This window comes from Nuphar pumila, chromosome 3, assembly GCF_984573655.1.
Source record: "Nuphar pumila chromosome 3, dmNupPumi1.hap1.1, whole genome shotgun sequence".
In the NCBI taxonomy this organism is placed as follows: Eukaryota; Viridiplantae; Streptophyta; class Magnoliopsida; order Nymphaeales; family Nymphaeaceae; genus Nuphar; species Nuphar pumila.
In genome coordinates this window covers 144005422-144030433 of record NC_143251.1, presented here as the reverse complement: position 1 = coordinate 144030433, position 25012 = coordinate 144005422, and the positions used below count along the sequence as shown (strand labels likewise).

Genomic DNA, 25012 nt, shown 5'->3' with positions numbered 1-25012 from the left:
ATCTGTTTAGCTGTATTATAATAAATTAGACCATCTGCAATATGAGGTTCAACACTATTCATGATCCATGACATAACAATGTCATTATCTTCATCCCAAGTAACATATTTTCCCACTCTATCATTCGGTTCAGTTTTCAACAAAATATGTTTTCTACGATGTCCAAATACCGACATCATAAAAGTTCTGGACCACCTGGCATAGTTGGTTTCATTTAATTTCACTGAAGACCCATAAGAAAAAGGATTTGCAAAAGCCTTATATTCCCCAATAGATTCATTCTTAGAATCAAACTTCGGAGCTTCAGCCACAATGAAGAATGCTTATGCAGGAAATGATAACGCTGTTGCAATGTACGACAAAAAAAAAATTAAAAAACTTTTCAGATTGAATCTGAATATGTCACGAACCCACAGTCAGTTTGACACACTGCATAAGCTACGACACCACACGATATTTTGAAGAATCACGACATCAGATCTGAGATCAGATCTCAACCAGTCCAAACAACTCTACAGGAGCAAAGCAAAAACCTCTACGTCATCTCTGACCATGACCAACAAATATGTGTATTTAATCACAGCTCTGTTAGAAGCACAGTTCCGATGAAGACTGCTCACGGTACAGGATTCACGACATATAAAAAAATGGAACTATACGATACACCATTCACGACAACCCCAAATCAATCGAAAGGTTCCAACAGAATAAATTTTTTCATTCAGATCCAAGATTAACAACATAGGATTTTCTTCAGATTCACGACTGAGGGCAGGTTTAATTGATAAATTTTTTTCAGATCAGAAAATACTAAGTTCACAGCCTTTGCACATCACAGTTGACGATACACAATCCAGATGACAGACAACTCACCGATCTCTATGGATCTGTTACAGATCTGTGTCCCACATTTGACGATACACGATCCAGTTGATAGAGAACTTACCGAGCTCTATGGATCTGATTACAGATCTGTGACTTGATTGTTGTCAGACATCAGATCTGTTATCAGATCTATGCCACTCAAATTAAAAGGAGAGCACACACTTTTTTTTCATTTTTTTTTGGCGCAGATCGAACTTGTGCTCACACTCCCAAGACCTTCAACTTTGATACCATGCGGAGAAATCCAATACTGCACAGGAACCGAGGTAGAGAGAGAAAGAGAGAGCAGCTGAGAGGGAAAAATCGTTAACATTCAGGGCTAAACACCTCTTGTTTAAATATAGGTTATCCTAAAAGACAAATTACAAGTAGGTCCCTCATTATATGAAAAATTCTAAAGAACCATCTTTTAAGAGTAAATAAGTAACTTTAAGGATAAAACACTTGAAAATAACTAATGGTCGACTAGTCTTAACAATAATGACAGTACAGTGAGTGATATCCCGGATTCCAATAAACAAACAAGGAATCATTTCTTCCAACCCTCACTTATTATTAGTATTTGAGTATTAGCAAATAATCGTAAGAATTGGATCCATCTGCTTAATCCAATGGGAAATGAAATAGTAGATTATTCAATGAATAATTTATGGAAAAATGGTGGTTAAATTCAGTGTTGTGTAATGAGAATTTAGGGTGCAACCGTGCACTGCAGACTAAGTGGAAGTTGTGGCCCTATTGGAAATACCTGTGGAAGTGAAGAGCCCAATATAACTGATAATGAGAAAAACATTAATATTTTGAGTGGTAGGGCAGTTATATTTAATGTTGATTATTTACTTGACTTGGACAATGTCAAGGACGTTTGGAATCCCAATGTGCCAATGTTCAGCGGATTGGTCCAGCCCGGCCTAAACCCATTTGTAGATTATTTTCGAACATAAATTAGTTCCTATAATACCAAAAACAATGAATTAAATGAAAGATTAATGCACCCATCTAATTCTCTTTCTATTTTTCACTAAATGCAACTAATTAGGTAAATAATAATAGTGTAAAACCTGCTCTCTTTTAAGAGAGAGAAAAAAAATCGGACCCGGGTTGGATCCGGATCCAGACCTGAGTCCCCCCTCCCCCCGTGCTTAAGGAGGAACCCCCCTTGGACTTTCTCTCTCTCCCCCTCGACCCTTCCGTCTCACGCTCTCTTCTCTGGAGCCCCCTTTGTCGGGCTTCCCTTCACCCTCGTCGGAGCCTCCTATCGCTAATGGAGCAGTGCAACCCCTCAGGTGTGCATCTCCTCTCTCTCTTCTCTCTGTCTCCTCAGTTCGCAGGGGAGGGGTGCCACCCCCTCCCTAGCCTCTGTCTCCTCGGTTCGCAGCAAGGAGCGCCACCCCTACCAGTTCCCTCTCTCTCTGTTCTTGATTTACAGAGGAGGGGCACCATCCCCCTCCCCGCTCCCTTCTCTCTCTCTCTTTTGGCACCAACCGAAGGACACCAACCCTCCGACCTCTTTGTTTGGCACCGACAAGAGGGCGCTGACCCTCCTTCCTCCCTCCCTGCTCTCTGTTGTCAAGGGAGGGGCGTAGCCCCCCCTTCTCCCTACTCGCTCTCGCTCTCGCTCTCTCTCTCTCTCTCTACTTTTGGGATGGGGCTGGGCTCGGCATGGTTGTCGAGCCCACCCCAGCCCCTTGTGCTTACCGGGTAGGGTCGGGCTCGGCCTGGTTGCCGAGCCCACCCCAGACCCTTGTATTTTCGGGATGGGAGCCGAGCTCAACCTGGTTGTCGAGCCCAACCCCCGCCTCTATTGTATTTTTGGGTTGGGATCAGGCTCGGCCTAGTAGCCGAGCCCACCCCACCCTTTTCCCTTTGTTTGCTGAACCGAGCCCAACTCGATTGGGGCCTAACCGGCTCACTCGCCCGAGTGAGATCGGTCTCGTCCTTTTCCCAACTCGGCACCCCAATTCTGGTCTCGGCTCAGTCGAGCAGCCTGTATCAGGGTCGAGTTCGACCCCTGCAACACGAGCGTGATTCCTTTTCTTTTACGTAGTACGACGAACCCTTTAGCGCACCCTATCGACGCAATGGATTCTACGTGCGTCCTGAGACACAAGCCACTTATCACCTATGCCTGGAAATGTCAACAAAGCCGACATTCTCCAAGGTAGGGGAAAGTTGAACAAAGGACAATGGACGGATAAATCTTAAAACTTGTGAATTATATATATAATATATACATACATTACGCATTTAATTCAAGGACGTAGTTTAGCGATCTTTGTCCCCTTTCCTTTATGTCATTTACTTTGTCGTCGCGCTTTTACGTGCATAGGCTTCTACTTACGCATTTATTTAGCTCGATATGTGGTTTCACATATCAGGCATTGCTTTATGTCATTTACTTTACCGCCGCGCTTTTATATGCACAGGCTTCTGCTTACGCATTTATTTAGCTCCACATGTGGTTTCACATATTGAGCATTGCTTTATGTCATTTACTTCGCCGTTGCGCTATCACGTGCACAGGCTACTGCTTACGCATTTATTTAGTCGGGATACGATTTCGTACCTCGTGCACTGTTTATGCATTTATTTAATCGGGGTACGGTTTTGTACCTCGTGCACTGCTTACACATTTATTTAGCTTGATGTGTGGTTTCGCACATCGAGCTTTGCTTTATACATTGTCGTCACGCTGAAATGTGCACATGCCTATACGATGTAATATATGTATTATTGGTACATATATCCAACCTCGCAAGATACACAATTTCGTATTCCTTCCTATCTTATAGCATACTTGCGCTTTTACAAAAGACACGGATTTGCGCATGGGCGCTAAAACTTTAAAGAAAAAGGTTTTCTTACAAAGAATTCAACATTCAAATATGCGTGGTTTTGAAAAGCAAATTTGACCACTTGAGAGTTGCCTAATTACAACTAAGTTTTTCTCAAACTGGCACAATAGGAAGAAGTGGTTACAAACTTCGGTTTAATATCCGATATGACCCGAATATCCCCGGATGGGAGCATGGGAATGTGTTTGTTTGGAGTTTCTTCAGAGAAACCCATATCTCTTTTTATCGTAAGCGGTATCGCAAGACATGAGCCACATGTTTGATACTACGATAACTGGACGAGAGATTCATGGCGATCTCATATCGTGCAAATTGCACAATAATATATACAAGTGGTTTAAAGGACCAAATCATGTCAAACTAAACTAAATAGTTGCATTGTTTCTTTTACGAAACAATGGAGTTGGGCTTTCTTCTGAGAAACTGATACCCTTCTCATCGTAGCGGTACTATCAGACATGCACGACATGTTAGTACTACGTTGACTGGATGTGAGGTTTATGATAACCTCAAAGCATGCAAAATGCATATTATTGTAATAACATAAATGGTGATGATCGCTTTCACAGGCAAGATGCTCGAGCTGGCTTGAAAGACCAAAGCATATAGAATGGGTCTTTAGTTAAATAAAACCTGACGTACCTATTTGCCTCTTGTTTTCCGTCAAGGGAGAGGATGGGATGGTACAAAAACTCCGATGAATAGGTTGTTAATAACCACCCCTCGGAAAAATGACTCGATGTCCCCAGTCATCGGAGTTAGGGAACGAGACTACCAAAAATTATCCTAGGTGGTAGATCCCATGGACTTCTGCAAAAGTTGGATGCATCCCTTGAACGAGTGGCCTTTGGGGAATTCTCTCTCGGTCATTGGTCATCCCCTTAGGAGCAGACTCAGCTAGCTTTCCAAGGTATCAAAATACATAGCATAATAAACCCCCGGACAGTCTCAGACTCTCAGTTGTTTCTACTTTTATCCTGTGCGTACCCTCAGGACAGTTTAATATCGAAACAAAGTTATCATCTTCGTTTTACTTATTTTGACTTGCACACTGCGAAAGAAACAACGTATATGCTAGTTTGGTTCTGAATTTTATTAGCATACTCATTTTACTTATGTTAAAATGCATATCACGAATGAAACTACGCATGTGTTAGTTTTGTTCTAAATTATTATACTTGTGCACCTACCATTTTTTCATGAAACTGTCATGTCTTACGGAAATAGGTGATGATTAGGTCGGTACGACAAGAGATGACACGATGACGTAATGGTATCAAGATGAGACTCTTTCCCTGATGTTTCGCTCCTGAGGACATTTTTGGTATAAGGGTTTCTTTGAAAATTTCCGTTTTCGTATAAACTGTAAAACCATGTTTTGAATCTATTTGATTTCAATAAATGTACGGAGTTATAAATCTGTTGTGTAAAGGAAAGGTTTCGCAAGTAATGCACCCAAGGTCCATTGACTTGTTATTTCAAAAATATCATTTTTCGCTGAATTACTATTTAAAACTCTGATAAATGAATGATTACAAGGCCTTCAAATTTTTCTTAAAAAGTTATAAGTCCAGGATTTTGGGGGCGTTTTAAATAGTTACCAAGTTACTATGCAGCCATCTACTAAAAAATTAATTAGGTAGCTCAGGCCCATCGGGTCGATCCGATAGCCCATGGGCCAAGCCAGCCCCGGCCCATGTATATAACGGGCCAGGCTTTGGCCCGGTAGATAATGTGTCAGGGCCTAAAACCTTGACCCAAATCTGGCCCATGATGGATCGGGTCGGCTTGGCCCACAGGGCCGCCCGACCCATTGCCCACCCCTAGTGACAGTTATTCCATATATTTTGAATGTCCGCTATTGAAAATAAGTTTTTTGAGGTTAACAATAAGTTGAAGTAGAAAGTTTGTTTTGTTGTTATCTGAATCTAAATAGGTCTAAGAGTTACAATTGCCAATATGATCATTATGTGTATGATACTAGGCATAGCTGGAAAAATCATATTAACAGTTGCATTGATAGTTATAATGTAGCATCCACTGGCTTCTCTCGGTAATTTTGCTTGTCTCCATAACTACATATGCATGACAGGAAGTCAATATAGTGTCAGAAACAATACTCAGTTTTTTTCTCAATAAGAATGCTGGGAAATAATTCTAAGGTTTTAAATTAGAAAAATATGGCATGACAATACACTTGCAACATATGCATATCTTTTATATGAAAAGCACATTTGTGCAAGTTAAATCACAGAAATTGCCATCACACAAACTCTCCATTTTCATGTCTTGCAATATTAATGGAACTTTTGGGGGAAAACAAGAAACAGATCTACATATTCTAGGATAAAGGTTATTGATGAACAATCACAAAAATATGCACAAAAGGAACCGATGAGTAAAACAAACATCCATCTTAAGAAAAGGGAACACAAAGCAATACATTATGGCACATTTAGGAAAAAAAAATAGGAGTGAGGGGATACTGAAAAACAATTAAAGCAACGAATGCCATCACACAAACTCTCCATTTTCATGTCTTACAATATTAATGGAACTTTTGGGGAAAAACAAGAAACAGATCTATATACTCTAGGAGAAAGGTTATTGATGAGCAATCACAAAAATATGCACAAAAGGAATTGATGAGCAAAACCAATGTCCATCTTAAGAAAAGGGAACTAAGCAATACATTATGGCACCTTAAAAAAAAAGAGTAAGGGGATGCTAAAAAATAATCTTCTGCTATAGGGGGAAAAAACATTATAGGATCAAACAGCCACTGAGCATTTGTTTAAAGCTAGTCCCTACATTCTACCAACAGTAGTTGCTACAAATTTTCTTCATGACAGAGAGAAGTAAAAACACACAAAACCATTGATTTCATTTCTGCAAACCTTTGTAGACAAGCTCGTTTGTCTCCTCACTGAAGGTGCTATTTAAAACGGGATACTTAGCCAATGCCACTGAAAGTGACTTGACTAAGAATGGCAAGAAAGTATGCCTTATGTTCATATCATTATTCTCTCTCTGGAAAGAAGCTTTAAGCTCCACCATGGCATCACAATACACTTCTTCAAGATAGTAAAAGTGTGGAACTTTTGCTGCCATACTCATAGTTTTAACCATTGCTCTCTGAAATCCCCTGAAATAGTATGATGGAACATCACAGTTTGCACATAAGAAACTTTTTCCAAATGTTAAATCATGGGTCTCATGATTATCTGGAAGCTGTTATCACTCACAGTAAATGTTGAATAGTAGATATTGGTGAAGCAGGTAACATGCTTAAAATAATGTGCAGAGAAAAGTTCCCACCAAAGTTAAATTCCAATAGCTTAAAAGGTTCAACAAATATAGGTGGTTGCAACTTTTAAAAGTGTATGTTCAACACAGAAGAATTAATGGTCAAGAAAATATTCTTAGCAATTTCCACTCTCAAACTAAAATTAAGTCTAAAGAAATGAAGAGAAGTATCCAACACATATGTCAAGCTTAATATCTTATTGAATTAATAAATGTTACTTTTTTTATCAAATCCAGAAAGGTACCTCCTCTCACTGATTGGTATATGATGCACATCTGCATGAGCGCATATCCATGAGAGCACCTGGGTTAATGCCCATGTGTCGTGTGCCAAACAGCATAAGCTTTTCACAAAAATGTTAATGATATACTCCTTCAAGGCAAGGTTCTTGTTCTTAAACAGATAATAGCTGCAGACTTCAGAATTACAGGAATTTGGAGACTTAAGCTAGTTATTTCCAAAGTGACATGGGTCCCAGTGTCAGACACAGGTAATGAAGTGTTGAACTCACCAAGACTTAAAAAGTTAGATACACATAGCTTTTATACACATGCACAGACATTAGATTGTATAGAACAGTTGCAGGACTGCTGATTTACAAAAGTTATCATTGACTACTTTTTCGATCTAACCACACACACACACATCAGATTGTATTGTACAGCAGGACTTCTGATAAACATAAGTTTTCAGTAATTATTTTGTGGATTAGGTCATACGGATGTGGTCTCCATCATTTTTAGTGGAGAACATGCATTAGATCAAGAGGTTTCAGTGCAGGTTGTTGGAGCCTTAAAATCATAGCCCAAATGCACTGAAAATTCATAATAAAAGTGTTTCAATTTTTAGATTCTCTTTCTTGTTAAATGAATCCTAACATATCTACAGGATCAGATTGACCAAATCATACCTATAACCATGATTTCATACTAGACAATGCAATATAGTCAAGTAAGCATACAATAAATCAGAATATAGAAAGATGAGTCTATTGTTTAAGGCAAGAGAAAAGGAAGGTACATAAAAACAGTGTTGTGAGAGGCGTACGCCTCAGTACTTGAAGTGTACGCCTCACAGGCGAGGCGCACGCTCAAGGTACTGAGGCGCACCCTCAGTACCTGAAGTGTTCTGGAATTGCTTTGAATACATAATTATCTAAAATAATTTCAAATATAACACTGTTTGGATTGCCCTCACTATGATTTCAGCTAAATGTTTGATGCAAGTTTCAATAACATTAATATCTCCCGATTAATTGCGTGGTGGTAAACCACTAAAAATCTTGCATTAGTATAACTAACTTAAATTTACATATACCTATATATAAGTAAGAGATGTGCGCAAAAGTGCATTGATGAAAAACTATAGTTTCATGATAGTTCTATTGCATGTATGCATTTGATATGTCCAAGAAAAAAATATTTATATGCATCACTAAGATTTTTTTTTTGTTTAGTTTTTGATGGAAACAAATTGAAGGTTATAATTTAAAAAAATTGGGAGCTATTTATTTTTCAAGTCCTTCAAAAACCTTATATTTACTAAATCAACCATCAAACAAACTCATATATGTATATAACAAACTCATATATGTATATTTATATTAAAAAACCATTTACCAGTGCTATTTTATTAATATTATATATTTTATTATTTTGATCATGAAGCTTACGCTTCAACGCCTCGCTTCATAACATGCTCAACGCCTCGCTTCATAACATCGCATTTAACAACCTTGCATAAAAATGCCTAGATTCCCATAAAGGTGCAACACTAAGAAAGCATTCAATGACACTACAAAGTATCAGACAAGGTTAAAACAAAATGTGTATGCTCAGGAGTCAGGACTGTATCCAACATGAATTTTCCATACTTTGAGACAATGCCAAACATAGAGAGCTCATAATGAAACAGCGTCCACCATAGAGTGTCCGTATTTGGCATTGTGTCATAGTACCATCTGTGACATTGTGTAGTAGAAAATGTTGTGTCCATCATGTCAATGTTGGTATCAGTGTCCAGCAATCTCAGACAAAGATACCATGGAGTTTAGAAGTATCTAGGCAACACAACTTGTCAAAAAGTCATTTCAAGCTCAATTAAGAATTCTAAATTACCTCAAGGGGATCATTTTATCTTCATAACTGCAGTCTTCTATTTCTTTTATGCATGGAGATGTCACATGAAAAGGCTCAACTGTCTCATGACTTCCTTCAAAACTCACACTGGTATCAACTGACTCGCCTATAATCCCCTTACCGGCAGCAAACTTTAGGACATCTTCCTTCAGGACCCTTCCTTCTTTGCCAGTACCACAAATTTCATTTATGTTTAGACCATATTGCTTAGCAAGATGACGAACTGAAGGTGTAGAAAGCACACCACCTACTTTCTCTTCACTTATCTGTGAACCTTCCTGGCCAGCTTCATGAATCTCACTATCTGCAACCACACTATCACCCAACATGCCTGAGTTGGAGGCCTGAGCCTCCCTTTCTTCAACCAACATTTTCAGCAGGGTTTCTCCTACCTTTAGCAGAGAGCTCAGATAAGCATCAGTAATTCTAACATTGGCAGAAATCATTTGGCAAAGGTCAAAATTGATAAATGAATAAGGCATTAAAGACTACTTTGTGAGCGTGCATCTACTTCTGCATATGCATTAGTAAACTACAAAGAAAAAGCAGTTTATAATGACATAACAGCAAATGACTCCACCCAAAATTCAGAAATATGATAGAAAGGGAAAAAAATTCTCTTACACACACGCATACAAAGGCACACACATATACACATATATATAGACACAGATACAAATATAATTAGGTACACCCGTAGCCACATTTTTTTAAAAATACCCGTGTTGTACACTTTGTACTCATGTTGTGCACTTTCCCCATTAAGAACGTTTTCTTCCATGTTCGTTATGTTTGTAACTTTATTTTTATAGGTTATCAGCCTTTCTCTAATAATATGCTGACAAATAACTGGCCCTTCTAGTGACAAAGAAAAAGCAGAAAGAGCTAGTTTTTTTTTTATTTATAACCCGAAGAAACTGCACCCGGCACGAAGACCTGGTCGCGCTGGCTCAGCCTGCCATACCTACGGTCGCCGTGCCGGCAGCCGGCAGAAAGAGCTAGTTTAAAAAAAAAATCCTACAACAAAGAAAGGTAAATGAAAAGCCCCAAAGCCTCAAACAATTCACAGATATGATGCTTATCTCTTTCTGTGATCAAAATAAAGTTATAAACCTACATGAAAGATTCATGCAATAAACAACTATGTAATAAAAACTAAAAAGAATCACTTTAATTACCTTCACAATATCACCTGGTTGGAACAGAATCTCAGAAACTTTTCCCTTGTATCGGCTAGTAATTTCAATGGTTGCTTTGTCACTTTGAACTTCACAAAGTTGTTGAAATTCTTCAATAAGATCACCCTGTTAAAAAGAAAGTGCAAGTGAAACAGCCAAAAAATGGAAATTAGAAAATTTTCAACCTGTACTAGGATATTAGTTGCTGGACACGTGAACAGCCAAGAATACCTAGCGTGTGTGCAAAATTTCAGCCCCCCTGTTACAATCTTAACTATGAAAACTTGATCTTTGAAATTCCAGCAACATTGAGCATAAAATATGAGATTTAATCAAATTCATAACTCCAAACCTGGAACTCAAATTTCTAAGCCTAAAGGAAAATAATCTAAGTTTTTTCAGTTCAATGGCCACCCATTGAGGTTTGAACAATTCTTCCCCACTGATAGACACATGTTCTACTATATAATATATAGAAATAGGATAATCTAATATGTATTAGGGCTTGGATATTACCTCTAAAGTTCTAAACTCTGCCTTCATAAGTAAGGCCACCAAACTCACTTGCATAAAGACGAACTAATAAGTAATTATGTATGTCAAATATGATTTGATGAATCCTCAATCCATTTATCATCTAAACAACAAATATTGAGACAATCTGTACTACTCTTTAAGATATATTCAAGAATGAACATTGAATTAGCCAAAGGGACCACCTTAAATTTGAAAAGGTTAGAACTCATAAAAAAAATAAAGTAATATTGGAAAACCATTTAAACCAAGGTTGCCAGACTAGGAAGCGGAAGCGGGAAATGATATGGAAAGTGGAAGCGAGAAGCGATGCATTTTAAAATGTATAGAAAGCGGGAAACAAGAAATTAAAAAATATATACAAGAATTGAATGGGAATCAAAATGGAATGCAAATAAAAACTAAAATAAAAGTTACTATTCTTAAATTTCATGATTTTTTTAGTGTAAGAAAGAATTAAACTCTTAACAAAATCTAAAAAAGATGACTGCCAATTTAGAAGCACATGGAAGTGAGTGTGAAATGTGAGAGGAAAGGAAACACATAAAAAACATGAAAACATATAATAAGAATAGATGAAGCATGTGAAAAGCATAGGAGAAGCGTGGGAAAATCGAGATTCTCATCAAGCTTCGAAAGCGATGAGTATCGCTCTTCCGATGAGAGTTTCCGGGAAGCGGGCTTCTCACCTATCTAAGAAGCTTCTGGTAACTCAGATTTAAACACACGTGCATGCACAAACAAGGAGACATGCAAACACACACATAAGCGTATACATGTGAATGTGTTATTTCACTGGAATGAAACGAACCATAGATTTTATTGAGGAAACTTTATCTTGGAATTTTTTTAATCTCTGATTAAACTAACTGTATATATAAGAGGAGACACATGAACAATTTTTTCTCAAGTTATACAAGAAACAAGTGCGCAAAAAAGTTTTTTCGAAGAAAATATGATTAACAGAAATGCCACCACAACACACACAAATAGAATAATGGAATATCTTATATAACATCTGAAGTTGCACATATCTAGGACAACTTAAAGTTTGCCTTGTATGCCTATATAAAAGAGAGATAAATAAGAAATATAGATTTCTAAAATTGTAAAAATAATAACACAACAATTATTGAGGAAGCATAATACATTGGCAGAAGAATGCACTATGATCTTTTACTTACCTCTCTTACAAACCATTTGAGGAGCTCACATTCAGCAATTCCTTCCCCTGTTTGTGCTAATGGAACCTCAAAAATTCCAGCAGTTGGAGGATTGATCCACCCTTGATTTGAATAAAAACATTTGGTAATGTGATATGTACCTTTGAACTATTAAAAATAAACCAAAAGAAAGATAATTTGATTTGTCAATTAGAAGAAATGAAATATAGTGTGGAATTAACAGAAATAAGAAATGTATAAGAGCAGCAAATGAAGACGATGGATCACAGTCCTAAACAAAGTAAATATTAGTCATAACTTGGCTAGCCATCCATCACTTAGATTCCACTAGCAGTTAATTATGACTCAAATTCTCCTGTGTGAATCATGACCCATAAAAGTTGAACCATATTAGAAAAATATTTAGTTGGATATTAACTCTTTGATACCTAGTGCAAAAAACAAGCAAGGAGAGACTCATGAAGCATTGTTATAGTGTTAGAAAAGTGTGAGAAAGATAGCACAGTGAATGTATCATTGCTTGCACATTGTTGTAAAAGTTGCATCACATCGTACAATATGCAACAACACTATACTTTTAAAAAGGAACCCAGATAAGGTACATCCGTGAAACTAGTTTCCTTGTTTCAGGATGCAGTATCGTATGATACATCGCCCAAACCGTACCATATGCTCTAAAATAGAGTGTATTGAGCCATACACCTCATTTTTCTAGCACCTTTTTTCTTTTCTTTTTTTAAGATTGACCACTATCGGTCAAATATTTTAGATCTAATCAGGTTGTTTTCTACCCTTTAGATAATACAAACAGTTCTCTCACCTTTGTGTGCTTTATAGGGTTTTAAAGAACTGAAGAGTTGAAGCCTTGAAGGTTTTGAGCACATTTCTCTTCATTCAGAATAAAAATAGATTTGTCATGGAAGGAAGGTGCTATGCACATCATTTTGGTGAAGGAAGGTGCTATGCACATCATTTTGGTGAAGGAAGGTGATCTTTTCTTAGTTTGTAGTTTCCTCTCATCTAAGACAGGCATTTTTAGTTTTTGAATGAAATCCATCAAGTTTTTGGATCTAATCATTCTCAACCCTATATTTCACAAAAGATCTTCATTTGCAAGTATTGTGAGGGTTTTATAAAAATACCAAGTTAATAAATGGTAAGCTGCTTATTAACCTAATAGAACATAATTTTTGGTTTTTAGGAGGGGGAAGGGGATATGAGTTAGATCTCTTGATGGCACAAGACTACACTATAAAGAATCCAGAAAAGACTCAACGTGGAAAGTATGGAAATAAGTTGGGCAGGATTTAAACTTCAGTTTTATGAAAATTATAATTCATTGTGAAATATATAAACTGGTATGTCCTAAGGTCATGCAAGTCTGCTAATAGTTTAGATAATATTCATGCAAAAAATCACAGCCAGTTTGCAAGCAATGAAGAAGAGGAAGACATGATCACAGCCTGAAATTGTCGTAAACTCTTAAGAGGAACTGTTAAAGCAAGATTAGTCATTTTCATTAGAAAACATACATCCACTGCCAGTTTCAAAATTCAGAAAAGCTCTTGAGCATATGAAGAGGCAATGGATAGAAACCCATATCGAGATGATAAAGTTTTACTATTAGAAGTAGCCTAGTGTTCATTGGATTAGATATGTGCAAGACTCTTCGTCTATCACCTTATTATATTTTTGTGTTTTATGTTGTCATGAATTTATGTAATATTGTGTTTGTTTGAACACTGACTCTTCCATGCAGTATGTTTACTTCATTATTGCAAAACATATAAATAAGTAAATTCAATAAAATCTAAGGTCGAATGCAATTAAAAAACTTATACTCTTACAATATGCTAAAATATATCGACATATTTGGCTTTTAGGTACTAGTTTCGATGCACATTATGGAACTACATTCTCTAATGCAACTGACGATGTTGGGCTTTTGTTAGGATGCCCATTAGTTCTCGAAAGCAACAACAAAAATTTCACACATAGACAACGATCAGATCAATCATGATCAATAATCATACCAAGAAAAGTGTCTGCAGGTCAGTCGATAGGGGGCTTATGCATGGGCGCCAATGTGATCATGTTAGGAAATTGAGCTTGGAGTATATAAGAGAGCTTCAAAGAACAACCGGAGAAGGAACAAGGAAGCGGTTGACAATCAAGGCAAACAGATTGGTGTTATCTGTTTCAAAAGGATCCCCACCCAAGAGTGCTTTTGAGAACATGACGCGAGATTGAAGCATCAAGGAAAAAAACATTCTTAAACGTTTATATAGGGTCATCATCATCATCAAGCCTTATCTCAACTACATTGGGTCGGCTTTACGAGTCTTGTTTCTCCATTCCTGTCTATCTAGAGCTAAAACTTCTGTCAAAATTTTGCTTTTATATAGGGTGCGAAGCATAAATAATGAATGTTCTCATAGTGTATTGCGTGCTCATTGATTGGTATTATTTATGGGCACGAAGCTTAAATAATACCAATCAATGAGCACGCAATACACTATAAGAACATGCATTAAGAATTTATCGAACAGGAGCTGAAGACTCACAACCTGCTACAAAATGATGCATCCAAGAGCTATCACGTAGACATCAAAGACTGGTGGGTTGTAGGTTGTTTTCACGTGCACGAACAAAAGACGCATCATAAGCATAATTCGCATGTACAGAGTTTCATGTCATAGGTAGAACCCACCACTAAGCGTGGAAGATGAACAAGAACAATTTGAACTAGCACCATCCACTCTTTCGTATGTTGGCCTTCCATGCAAAGCTCGATAAAGTCCATTCCCAATTTATTCTCGGACAGCGTTAACAGATAACCCACAATTCGATTAATGGACAATTGATGACTATGAACTTTTTATGATTCTGATGAAACCCAATGTAGGATGAAAGAGAGAGTCAAGAAAGGAACTAGACAAACTCACTTTACCCGATTCCATCGATGCGTTGGAGCAGTGCGTGAAGAAAAAACGACATGGGGATTGAGAAATCGGTGGATTCCCAGCTGCTGCCCATGGTTTCTGCATAAAGATATTGCCGCTCCCAACTAACAATTGCTTATGCCGACGAATGCATCTCGTCCACATCGCGAAAAGGTATGGATTGAAGGGAGGCAAACGACACAGATATATAAGTTAGATGAACGACGCACCTGAGTTGAACGCTGCAATTTGAGGACTGCAGTGAAGATGCATATGGGAAGAGCCAGGGGCAGACGAAACTTGCACGTCTCTAAAGAGTACCCACCAAACAAAATTATGAAAATTTGTCATAGTTATCCTTCGGCGACTGTGAAATAGCAAGAATATGGAAAATTTTGGTTCAAATTTATGTGGAAATCGTGATGATGAGACCAAAAAAAGTTTTTTGCAAAATGCTCCTCGCCTTATAAACGATTTGCAAATAGGTCCTTGCCTTTCTCACCGTTATTACGAAATAGTCATTCCCTCAACTTTTTGTTCTTTTTTTATTTTGACAGCCAAAGCTGAGGTTAGTCTGATCCCTTCCAGTTAAAATCTATACCATTAGTGTTCAAACTTGCAACGTCCCAACACAAGGGACGTGCACTAACTGCTCCTGGCAAATAATTGGAGCCCCAGTTGGTAGTCATTCAAACGCTGATAATGGTTAACTATTCACCAAATGCCCCTCATTTCTTTCTCTGGGCGACTAACCTCTCTCTCTCTCTCCCCCGTGACTAGGGATGACACTGGACTGGGGGCAGAGGCGGGGGACAAGGTCTCCACCCCTGCTTTGTCTCAAAATTTTGCCCTCAATCTTTGGGTTTTGATTTTAACCTCCATCCTCGGTTTATACCCTATCCTCAGTCCAAACGGGGCGAAGCAGAGCAGGGCCCCATTTTCTCAGTCCTGTCAGTGTCAGTGTCGCCTTCTGCCCAGATCACCTTCCACCACTATCATCTTTCTCCTTCGGAGAGGAAAGGAAGGAGAGGAGAAAATGGGAGTTAAGGCGTCTCATTAGAGGAAGGAAAGGAATTAGAGATGAGAGATTCAAAAAAGGGTTTTATGTTGGAGTTAATATATATATATGATTTTATAATATGTATAAGGGTATAATAGTAATTTTTTAATGCGAATCAGGGACCCAGCCAGCCGAGGTAGGAGTAAGTCCATGCTTCCATCCCACATGGGATTTGATTTTAACCTCAATCACAGGTTCATTCTTCATTTCATGTCCTCCATCACCGGTCCAAAGGAGGCGAGGCGGGGCCCCATTTTCTCCCGGTCCACTACCATCCCTACCGGTGACTTATTATTGTTCAGAAATGGTGGTAGAAGCCGGCTATGGCTAAAAGAAATGTCAAGCAGCAGTCTGCATAATTTGGTGAAAACCAAAAAGAACCATAATGTGGTGTGGGGATGTATATGCCTCGGACTGGTGGAACATGGAATGTGATATGGGTCAACTATGTTGTTGGATTATCACCTTCTTCATTCACTTAGCAAATAATTCTCCAATCTTAGGGAAGCACACTAGGGATGAAAACATGCAGAGCCAGGATAAATCAGAAAGGTGTCTCTGGGTACTGTCCAGATGGTTTTAATGCTGCTTTCTTTCAGGCCTTCTGGGATGTCTTGGGACTAGAGGTTAGTAAAGCCATTTCTAATTTATTTAAGACTGATGTATACTCAAGCATATTAACACTACTCATATAGTGTAGATACCTAGAAAGGATGGTGCTTTAGTGAAAACAGTATTTTTGAAGGGCTACGACAGGGTTGATTTGATTGGAGATTTTTGCAAAGCTTGATGGATTTTTTTTGGCTTTCATCCTCTATGGATCCATCGAGCAATGCTGTGTGTCTACTGCTATACTTGTTAATGGATAACCTGGCAAAATGTTCTCATCCACCAGAGGCATTAGACAAGGTGATACTCTTTCACTGTATCTTTTCTTAATTGTCATGAAAAAACTTTCTAGACGACTTCAACTCGTAGAAAGCTCCAAATATTTTGTTTCAATAACCACGAGCTCATTCCAATGGAGTCATAGTTTCTTCGCAGATGATGCATTATTTTTTATCAAGGATAAAGGGCCGTCTGTATGCAATTTTGTTCAGATAATGTGTGACTTTCAAGCAAAGTCTGGACTTCAAGTTAAACATGATCTTGGGGCTTATACTAGAAGCCAGATGAAATATAGTCTTTGGTCTCTTTGTTGTGATAAATTTAAGAAGCTCAAGTGATCGTATTCTAAATTAAACCAGGTTATGGTTTGGACACGATTTGGGATCCCTTCTGACCCATGGCCCCCATTAGGCATTAAAGACACTGATATTCAAATAGCTTCAACCTTCAGGTCTAATGGGTCTGCTATTGCCTTCACAATTCAGAAATGGAATGGGGCATGTGTGGTGGCTGGTGCACAGAGGGGCTACAGGTAATTGAAGAGGCCTTGGAACTCCTTGATTATGTGCCAAGCAATATATCTATTTCTACAAATATCTTAAGATGTCCTGTTTGTTTTGTAACTGGTTATAATCCCTGTATAGCAGTCTCTCTCTTGCTTTACCATGTTCCTTTTCAAGGGAACCGTGTAATCTGCCATTAGAGGCCACCAGATTGGATCTATTTATTTTCTTTTGTCAATGGAGGGGCCCTTACTCTCCCACAGCTCTGCTATGGAAAAAAGGTCATTTGGTACCACTAAAATTCATCCTGTAATGCCCTTATTTTGTCATCCACAGGTTGAAAGATGAGTGCAACTGTTTTCTAAATGAAGGTCCATGCCATAAAAATCAAGGAAGATTTTCAAAATAACACAAAAAAATATCAGTTTTCAAGAGGATCGATCACTCATGGTTTACCACTATAGAATTGGGTCAATAAGGGCTAGATCCGGCCATAGCAAAGAAGTATAACTGTATAATTAATTTTCAGCTCCATCATTTCACTTTTTTTTTTCAATCATTTATAAAAAAACAGCTAATGTTACATTGGTATTGATATTGACAAAGAAATTTTACGTGTAGTTCTCCAAAAAATAGTAATGTTACATTGGTATTGAACGATTTTCTTTGATCTTGGCACTTATTGGTATTGAACGATTTTCTTTGATCTTGGCACTTATTGGTATTGAACGATTTTCTTTGTTCACGTCGTAAATGCATTAAATCTCTCCCATGGGTTTGGTTTGGACCATGGTAGGAAGAAGATTGTGGGGAGAAACTTTTAGTAAATATGAGGAAATCTTGAATCTTACCATGAGAGTGTTGCCCATAGTTGGACTATGTGAGTTGGGAAATTTCCCACAAACCACAAGATGTGGTGTGCTTAGGGGCAGTGCTAGACCCAACATTGGGGATAACATCAATCTTCTCTTTCTACCTTGCGGGTGATCCTTGCTTTAATTCTGGCCTTCACCTTCAAGTTTGGGTTCTTGGGTCTTTGTTATGGTCTTCTTGGAGCACAAATTGCTTCTGCTCTCATGGTTTCAATTGTGATTTGGAAGACCAATAATTGGGAGGAAGAGATGCTGAAGGCTAAACTTTTAGTAGGAGCAATTGTGTTTGAACACGAGAAAGGAATATTAAAAGCTGACGATGACTTGATTAAAGAGGAAAACACCGAGATATGAACTGTGGTTTTATTGTACTTCGATGATACAGCCTTTAGAGTGGTTAGTTGGTTGGCTTCTCTATATGCTTACTTTTGATGCATTTCCACCCTTTAATATGTGAATGTGCATGTGTGCGTGCACCACAGTGACAAATCTCGGGAGAAATTACTCAAAGGTTACAAATGGTAATTTCTCACAAATTTTTTTGTCAAAACATAAATATCACATTTTAAACGCAGTATTTATGTTTTTATCAGCTATTTATCATGAAAAAACCATGTAGCTTTTATTTTTTAATATTTTTTATGTATATTTCCTTATAAACAATTATTTGTTATATTTTAAATGTATTTTTTATTGCTGAGATTTTGCCTAAAAAACATAAGATTTTAAAAATAAATAAATTTGTGAGTTTTTGGCTGCCCATATTTTGCCGTTTTTAAACTTTTGTCACTGTGGCGTGCACACGAGAGAGAGAGAGAGAGAAGCAGTTGAATGGCTTGTGGTACCATGTAAAACAGATAATGCCATCAAAGATATTCCCCGAAATATTGGGGCTGTGACCAACCTCGGGCAACATAATATCTCATGTGATTTTCCAATAATGTTGTGCCAACCACCAACACAAAAACATAGCAGATGAAATCATATTTATGCTCTTCAAAAAATTACCTAGTATCAACTGGAACAAGTGAAGGCATAGGACATCAATCTACTGATAGAGAACAAATTATTCATAAGTGAAGTTTCAGAAATATACACGAGGCATTGAGAAATCTTGCAAGTATCTTACAACACAAAGATCTCCAAAGGATGAATACAAACTCTTATAAATAAAGCAAAATCAGCATCATCCTCGTAGTGTTCTTTACATCATCAATATCAGCATCAGCATCATTGTTCCCATCCACATCTTCATCATCATCACTACCATAGCCAAAGTTCTCATCATCCAGACTTGAATAGCAAGACAGCCTTTTGATCCAAATAAAAGTAAATGAAGTGGTTTGTTTCATGAGTGACGTAAGATCCTGCACAATATTATAGGGATTAAAGTGTGAAAGGTTACTCCACAAAAGAAAAGGGATCGCTCGTTACCCTTCATCAACAACAAATTTGACAATTCTTGCAATAGAGTCATCATTCTCATACAGTATTCATTAAAAGAAAATAAGAAAATCTCATACAGTAGATGAATGAGGGCATTAGCCAGAAAGAACGAAGATAACTATATGAATAGGAATAAAGAAAATCACTTATTAGAGATAATCAACATTGTCGGTACAAACACTGAAGCACAGATCATGTTCCAAACTATAGTAGCCAGCTAGTGGCACAGGGCCATCCAAGTTAACAATTCTACAACGGCGGCAGTTAAAAATAAACTGGGAGCAGGAAGATGATACCGATAAGTTGAAGCTTGTATCACGGTACAAACACCCACCCTAGAATTAATAATGGAAAATAAGCTTGTCAAATAGTAACTTCAAATGAGTGGGAATAAAGGACTTCAAATAAAAGTGAGAGAGAATGTGGAATACTAGAGTATAGACATAGCTCCATTAAAACATTACTCCTGAGTGAAGTGGTCATCTGGGAGTTGAGTTTCATGTGATTATACTATCCACGAAGAAGTCGTGATACAAATTATGAAAAGATGGAGTATCCACAAGAAAATGACGATCAAAGAAATAAAGTAAAAGATAAGGGCCCTGTTCATGATAGACCCACTTTTTGCTTCCTGCACCAACATGATATGGGAGTGACCAAGAAGGCATAGGATAGAAGGGGGAAATCATTGTTAACATCCCACAAACAACATCAACAAAGGCAACAATCTCAAGACAGAACAATAATTGGACAAAACAGACCAACAATAGGTTACAGATGACATATTGAACAATTCTCAGCATTGCTACCATGTCAAATTTGGTAGAAGCACAATGAGACTACAAGTAGACAACAAGCATGAATGCCCACACGTCGCATTGATAGATGAACACACAGAAAAACCACTAATATAGAATAATATCTACAAATGCTAGACATAACTAGATTATAGCCTCATATTAAGGCATTCAAACAAGCTCTTTTCATAGGTTAAAAAAGTGCAATGAACAAAATCAAGAAAGTTTCATGCTGGAAAATCAGTGGGCAAAAATACTTGTGACGCCTGAGATCTGTTCACCATGAGGTACACTACCCAGAAACTGATACACCAAAAAAAGTTCCATGGAAAGAAAGCAGGCAACCAAAATAGTAAGTCACATATTTCAAGCATGTTGGTAGGATTTTAAAACTCCATAGCACAAAGTGCATGTGCATTAATCCAAGGAGGAAAAGTAGAATGAATGGAAAATAAAACAAGTTGAGGAAAATTTTAAAGGGAAATATATTTAATATCCAACAAATAGAGCTGTCAATGGGTCGGGTTTGTATCAGGTACCCGACCCGACCTGACCTGAGCCTGAATACCTGGGTTTGGGGCCTTTGGGCATAAAAAATGCTGACCCAAGTATTATTCCAGTCAACCTGAACCCAACCCGTACAATATGCAGGTGGGGTTTGGGTTATGATTTTTGTCACAAATCCGACCCGATCCAACTTGACCGAAGTACTTTAAATGTATTTTTCATGAAATAAGTTTCTTAAATTATATGGATAAGTTTGGGATTTCATTTTATTGACCCGATAAAACTCGAACCAGAACCTGAATCCAACAACTGGACATTTGAGGAGGTTTGGGTACGCAGACCAATGGGTCGGGTATTCATTGGGTCGGATACCCGACCTGTTGACAGCCCTACAAACAAATAACACTTGATAAACCAGATCGTAATGTCCAGAGGCTATCACCCAGCTTTGCTTGTCAAAAGAATGCAACAGTCCCTTGACATGGTGCTCTATATACATTCTATGAAAGCCACAAAATACCACTGATTTTTTTTGCAAATTCTATGAATGTATCCTTTAAGTTTAAGTGGTACCATTTAATTTTAGAAATTGGAGAATTTTTATGTCATTCTGATGACATCATCAAGGTGAAATAATCATCAGAAATGTTATAATTCCATAACTAAAAGTCTCATGATAATACCTTTTCATAAAGAATTGTAAATGATTCATCCTGCTAATGAGTGACAAAATATCACAATCATACAAAGTGGCTATCATGCTACAATAAAATGTTTTTTAACAGATCATAATGCTAACAAGCCACAGAAGAAATGCTTAAGAGCACAAACATAGACTTTGTCATGTGACAAAGATTAAAGTTCAATACAAGGCAACCCAATTTATTCAAGGAATGACATGATGGTTAATAGGTGCCTACAGGTCATCTGAATTGATTGAAAAGCTACCTTGATTTTGGAAAACCTAAGTCTAAACCTTGCCCTGATACTGGTTATTACTTCAACCCCTATCTTCTAAAGGTGGAACGTTCTTATTTAGTTCATCATACAACAAGAAACATAAAGGACAAAAACAAAGAAATGCTGGTTATTACTTCAACCCCTATCTTCTAACAATTAAAAAGGTGGAACGTGCTTATCTAGTCAGGCGTTTTGAATAAGCATGTACATTTTGTAGGCATCCAACATGATAGTGGATCAAGGTCAGAAAAATAATGGAATAACCTTACAGAAAATTCATGTAAAACCACAAAAAAGGTAATAAGATAAATCATTTGAATATTTAAGTAGTATATTGTTATACACATTCTCATCTTAGTCACATCCCTTAACTAGTTTACTCATATCTAGTTACTTACAAGAGATACTTGCGCCCTTCAACTTTGCATTAACCGTATAAGGCTTTATCATTTGGCAAAGCCTTTTTCACCTCCCACCTTTAATTTTTAACTCTCTCCTTCCACATGAACTTGATTTGCCATGGACAATTGTGCATATCATTACCATAACCAAATCAATCTTTGTAACCAACACCATCAGTATTCCTTGTTTTTTGGACACACTAGTCACAATGTTCTAGCATCCAATGTCTGAACATCGAATATCAAACACCTTAGGATGTAGGTTTAACTTTACCACCATTTTTTTCTTGTGTTTATCTAGACAGTACTTATCCATCATCTGTCCTGTAATTGCATAAGAACCTCCTCAATTTCAAGTCTCTAGAAAACAGGCATTTTCTTTCCACAAATCAAAACACACTACCAGTGTGACCATCTAATACTTAGCATACTGTGAAATTGTATGAAAATCATTCTAAAAGAGTACTTGAAAACCACACGCTTGTGAGTTTACATATTGCAAATACTTCTTCCTCCAATTTATAGATAAATCCCATTGCCAATGGTTCACCCAGTGAAGAGAAAAAATATCAATTAAATTACTTAGACGCATGAAACAACTTTATGTCCGAAAACATCTTGCTCAACCACATCAATCCTGAAAATATTGCGTTCTATTATAACTCTTTAGGCGTGATATCAACATTTAGTCCCAAACACCTTCTTGAACCACATCGATCCTGAAAATATAGCGTTCTACTATAAATCTTTAGGCATGATATCAACATTTAGTCCAAAACACCTTGTTGAATAACATCAATCCCCAAAACACCGCGTTGTATTATAACTCCACATAAAGGAATGCTGGTTTCTCAAAGGCATAAAGCAACAAAATCTCGCCATCGAAATCATTTCCGTTCTTCATAATGTCACAACTCATCAACAAACTACCACTCACAACCGGCAAATCCCGAGCTGGATAGCACCAAAACTACCGTAAAAACTACACGATTCGAGTTGGGCACCCTCCAGATTCATCAGGGGCGACCCTTGAACACCACCACCATAGCGAAGCTAGTAAAGATACCTCCCTATCGGTGAACACGATCCATCAAGTACCGTTCACGATCCATCAAGTACAGCGAAAATACATTTCTAAACCCTAACACCAACCGAACCGCCAACCATTCAAAACAACGAAAACATCAAATCCCACAATAAATTTATTGAGCGAGAGAGAGAGAGTACCGAAATTGCGCCCGACGATGCAATGCCAAGTGGGGCCGTACATTTTGTCGAACTCCTTCTTGATGTACGCGGCGACGTCCTTCTCCACGCTGTGCTTCTCGAACGCCTTCAACCACAAAGCAGAAGAATCAAAAGTAAGAAGATGAGATGATTTGGTTTTTGGGGTGTTTGCTCCTCCTGCTAAAAGAGAAGTGAATGCGGGCAACGAATAAAGAAACAGAGAGCAGGAAGAGTCGAGATTTGGTAAGAGAAAGAGAGTTAGAAAGATAAGGGATCCGTACGTCTAGGGCACGATCGACAGCCTCCTTCTGCATCTCCTCCTTCATATCGGCGCTCTTGATGGTGATCTTGGCCTGCTGCCGCTGCTTCTCGTCCTTCCCGCCGTGGTGATCCAACGGCGAGGATTTCGCCACGACTAACCCGCCGCCCTTCTTCTCCCTGATCTCCTCCGTCATCTCTCTCTGGCGCAGAAGGGAGAAGAAGGAGGGAGATAATAAATAGGGGTTCTCTCTAGGGAGTCTGAAGGCAGCATGGATAATTAATCTTATGTACATGCAGGAGTTTATAAATTACACAAAGAGTTCGAAGATCACTCATACAAACTAAGGGTGTTTTAGTCCTTCAGAACACCCTTTTTTTTAATTTACCGCTTAAAATGTTTTAAATAAAAAATAATTTCTTTTTTATCTCGAGTTTTATTTTTTTCTCTTTTAAGTTGTTTGGATCGGGGAATTTTATAGTATGGGCATCAGTGTTTGCTTGTATCCCAAAAGTCTCATTATGTCAGTTTCGGGAAATTTTATAAAACACAAAAAGAGTGAAAAATGAATGAATCAGGTGTGTTTCAAAAACTTAGAATCCAAGAATTCTGACCCAGGCCGACCCTTTGGGGGTGTTTGATTGTCTGTTCTGCCGCGCCCATGGAATGGTTTCACTGTTATGTTGGGAACAGGGACTTAGGGTACACCACTTTAAAAAAAATGAGCAGAAGGATTTTACTCCCGACCCTCTCTCCCCCCCCTTATGGAGCGGCCGGACAACGAGAGGCCAGCGGCCAAAGAACTGCTTCTCTCACTCTCTCTTTCTTACCCTTTTTCTTAGTTGATCTCTCTCTTATTTTCTTATTTTTCATCTCCTGCTTTGGTGCTCTTCTTCTTTAATTAAGGCTTTGGATAAGAAATTTTTTATTAGGACTTTGAATCAATTTTTTTTAATTATGGTTTTTTATATTTAGTTTAATTAAAGAATTTCTTTGATTTGATTAAAACTTTTTTATTTGGTTTTTTTATTAGGATTTTGATTTTATTTGATTAAGGCTTTGAATCAAA

General features: G+C 37.8%; 2 protein-coding genes across 2 annotated transcripts in view; both read right to left on the bottom strand.

The window, feature by feature from the left end:
• The window catches only part of BCE2 (2-oxoacid dehydrogenases acyltransferase family protein), a 31361-nt gene extending 16017 nt beyond the window's left edge, over nucleotides 1-15344 (bottom strand). The window contains exons 1-5 of the mRNA XM_090000439.1: nucleotides 15254-15344; nucleotides 12082-12228; nucleotides 10364-10489; nucleotides 9165-9577; nucleotides 6638-6885 (exon numbers count right to left, since the gene is read on the bottom strand). Of these exons, the coding sequence (XP_089856565.1) occupies nucleotides 6638-6885; nucleotides 9165-9556 (640 nt within the window). The 5' untranslated portion in view covers nucleotides 9557-9577; nucleotides 10364-10489; nucleotides 12082-12228; nucleotides 15254-15344. The remainder of the gene's footprint in view (nucleotides 1-6637; nucleotides 6886-9164; nucleotides 9578-10363; nucleotides 10490-12081; nucleotides 12229-15253) is intronic.
• Nucleotides 15345-19398: 4054 nt separating this feature from the next.
• On the bottom strand, nucleotides 19399-24149 carry LOC149844231 (uncharacterized). The gene is made up of 3 exons (XM_090002104.1): nucleotides 23966-24149; nucleotides 23685-23790; nucleotides 19399-19713 (listed from the first exon to the last, which is right to left on the bottom strand). The coding sequence occupies exons 1-3, from the start codon at nucleotides 24137-24139 to the stop codon at nucleotides 19631-19633; spliced, it is 363 nt and encodes a 120-aa protein (XP_089858230.1). The 5' UTR covers nucleotides 24140-24149; the 3' UTR covers nucleotides 19399-19630.
• Between the last annotated feature and the right edge of the window lie 863 nt (nucleotides 24150-25012).

Excerpts from the sequence above, each read along its gene's own strand:
- LOC149844231 (XM_090002104.1), bottom strand. The coding sequence starts at position 24,139 with ATGACGGAGGAGATCAGGGAGAAGAAGGGCGGCGGGTTAGTCGTGGCG. Across the intron at positions 23,791-23,965 it reads CTGTCGATCGTGCCCTAGAC|GCGTTCGAGAAGCACAGCGT; the intron begins GTACGGATCCCT and ends TTGTGGTTGAAG. Across the intron at positions 19,714-23,684 it reads CATCGTCGGGCGCAATTTCG|GATCTTACGTCACTCATGAA; the intron begins GTACTCTCTCTC and ends AATATTGTGCAG.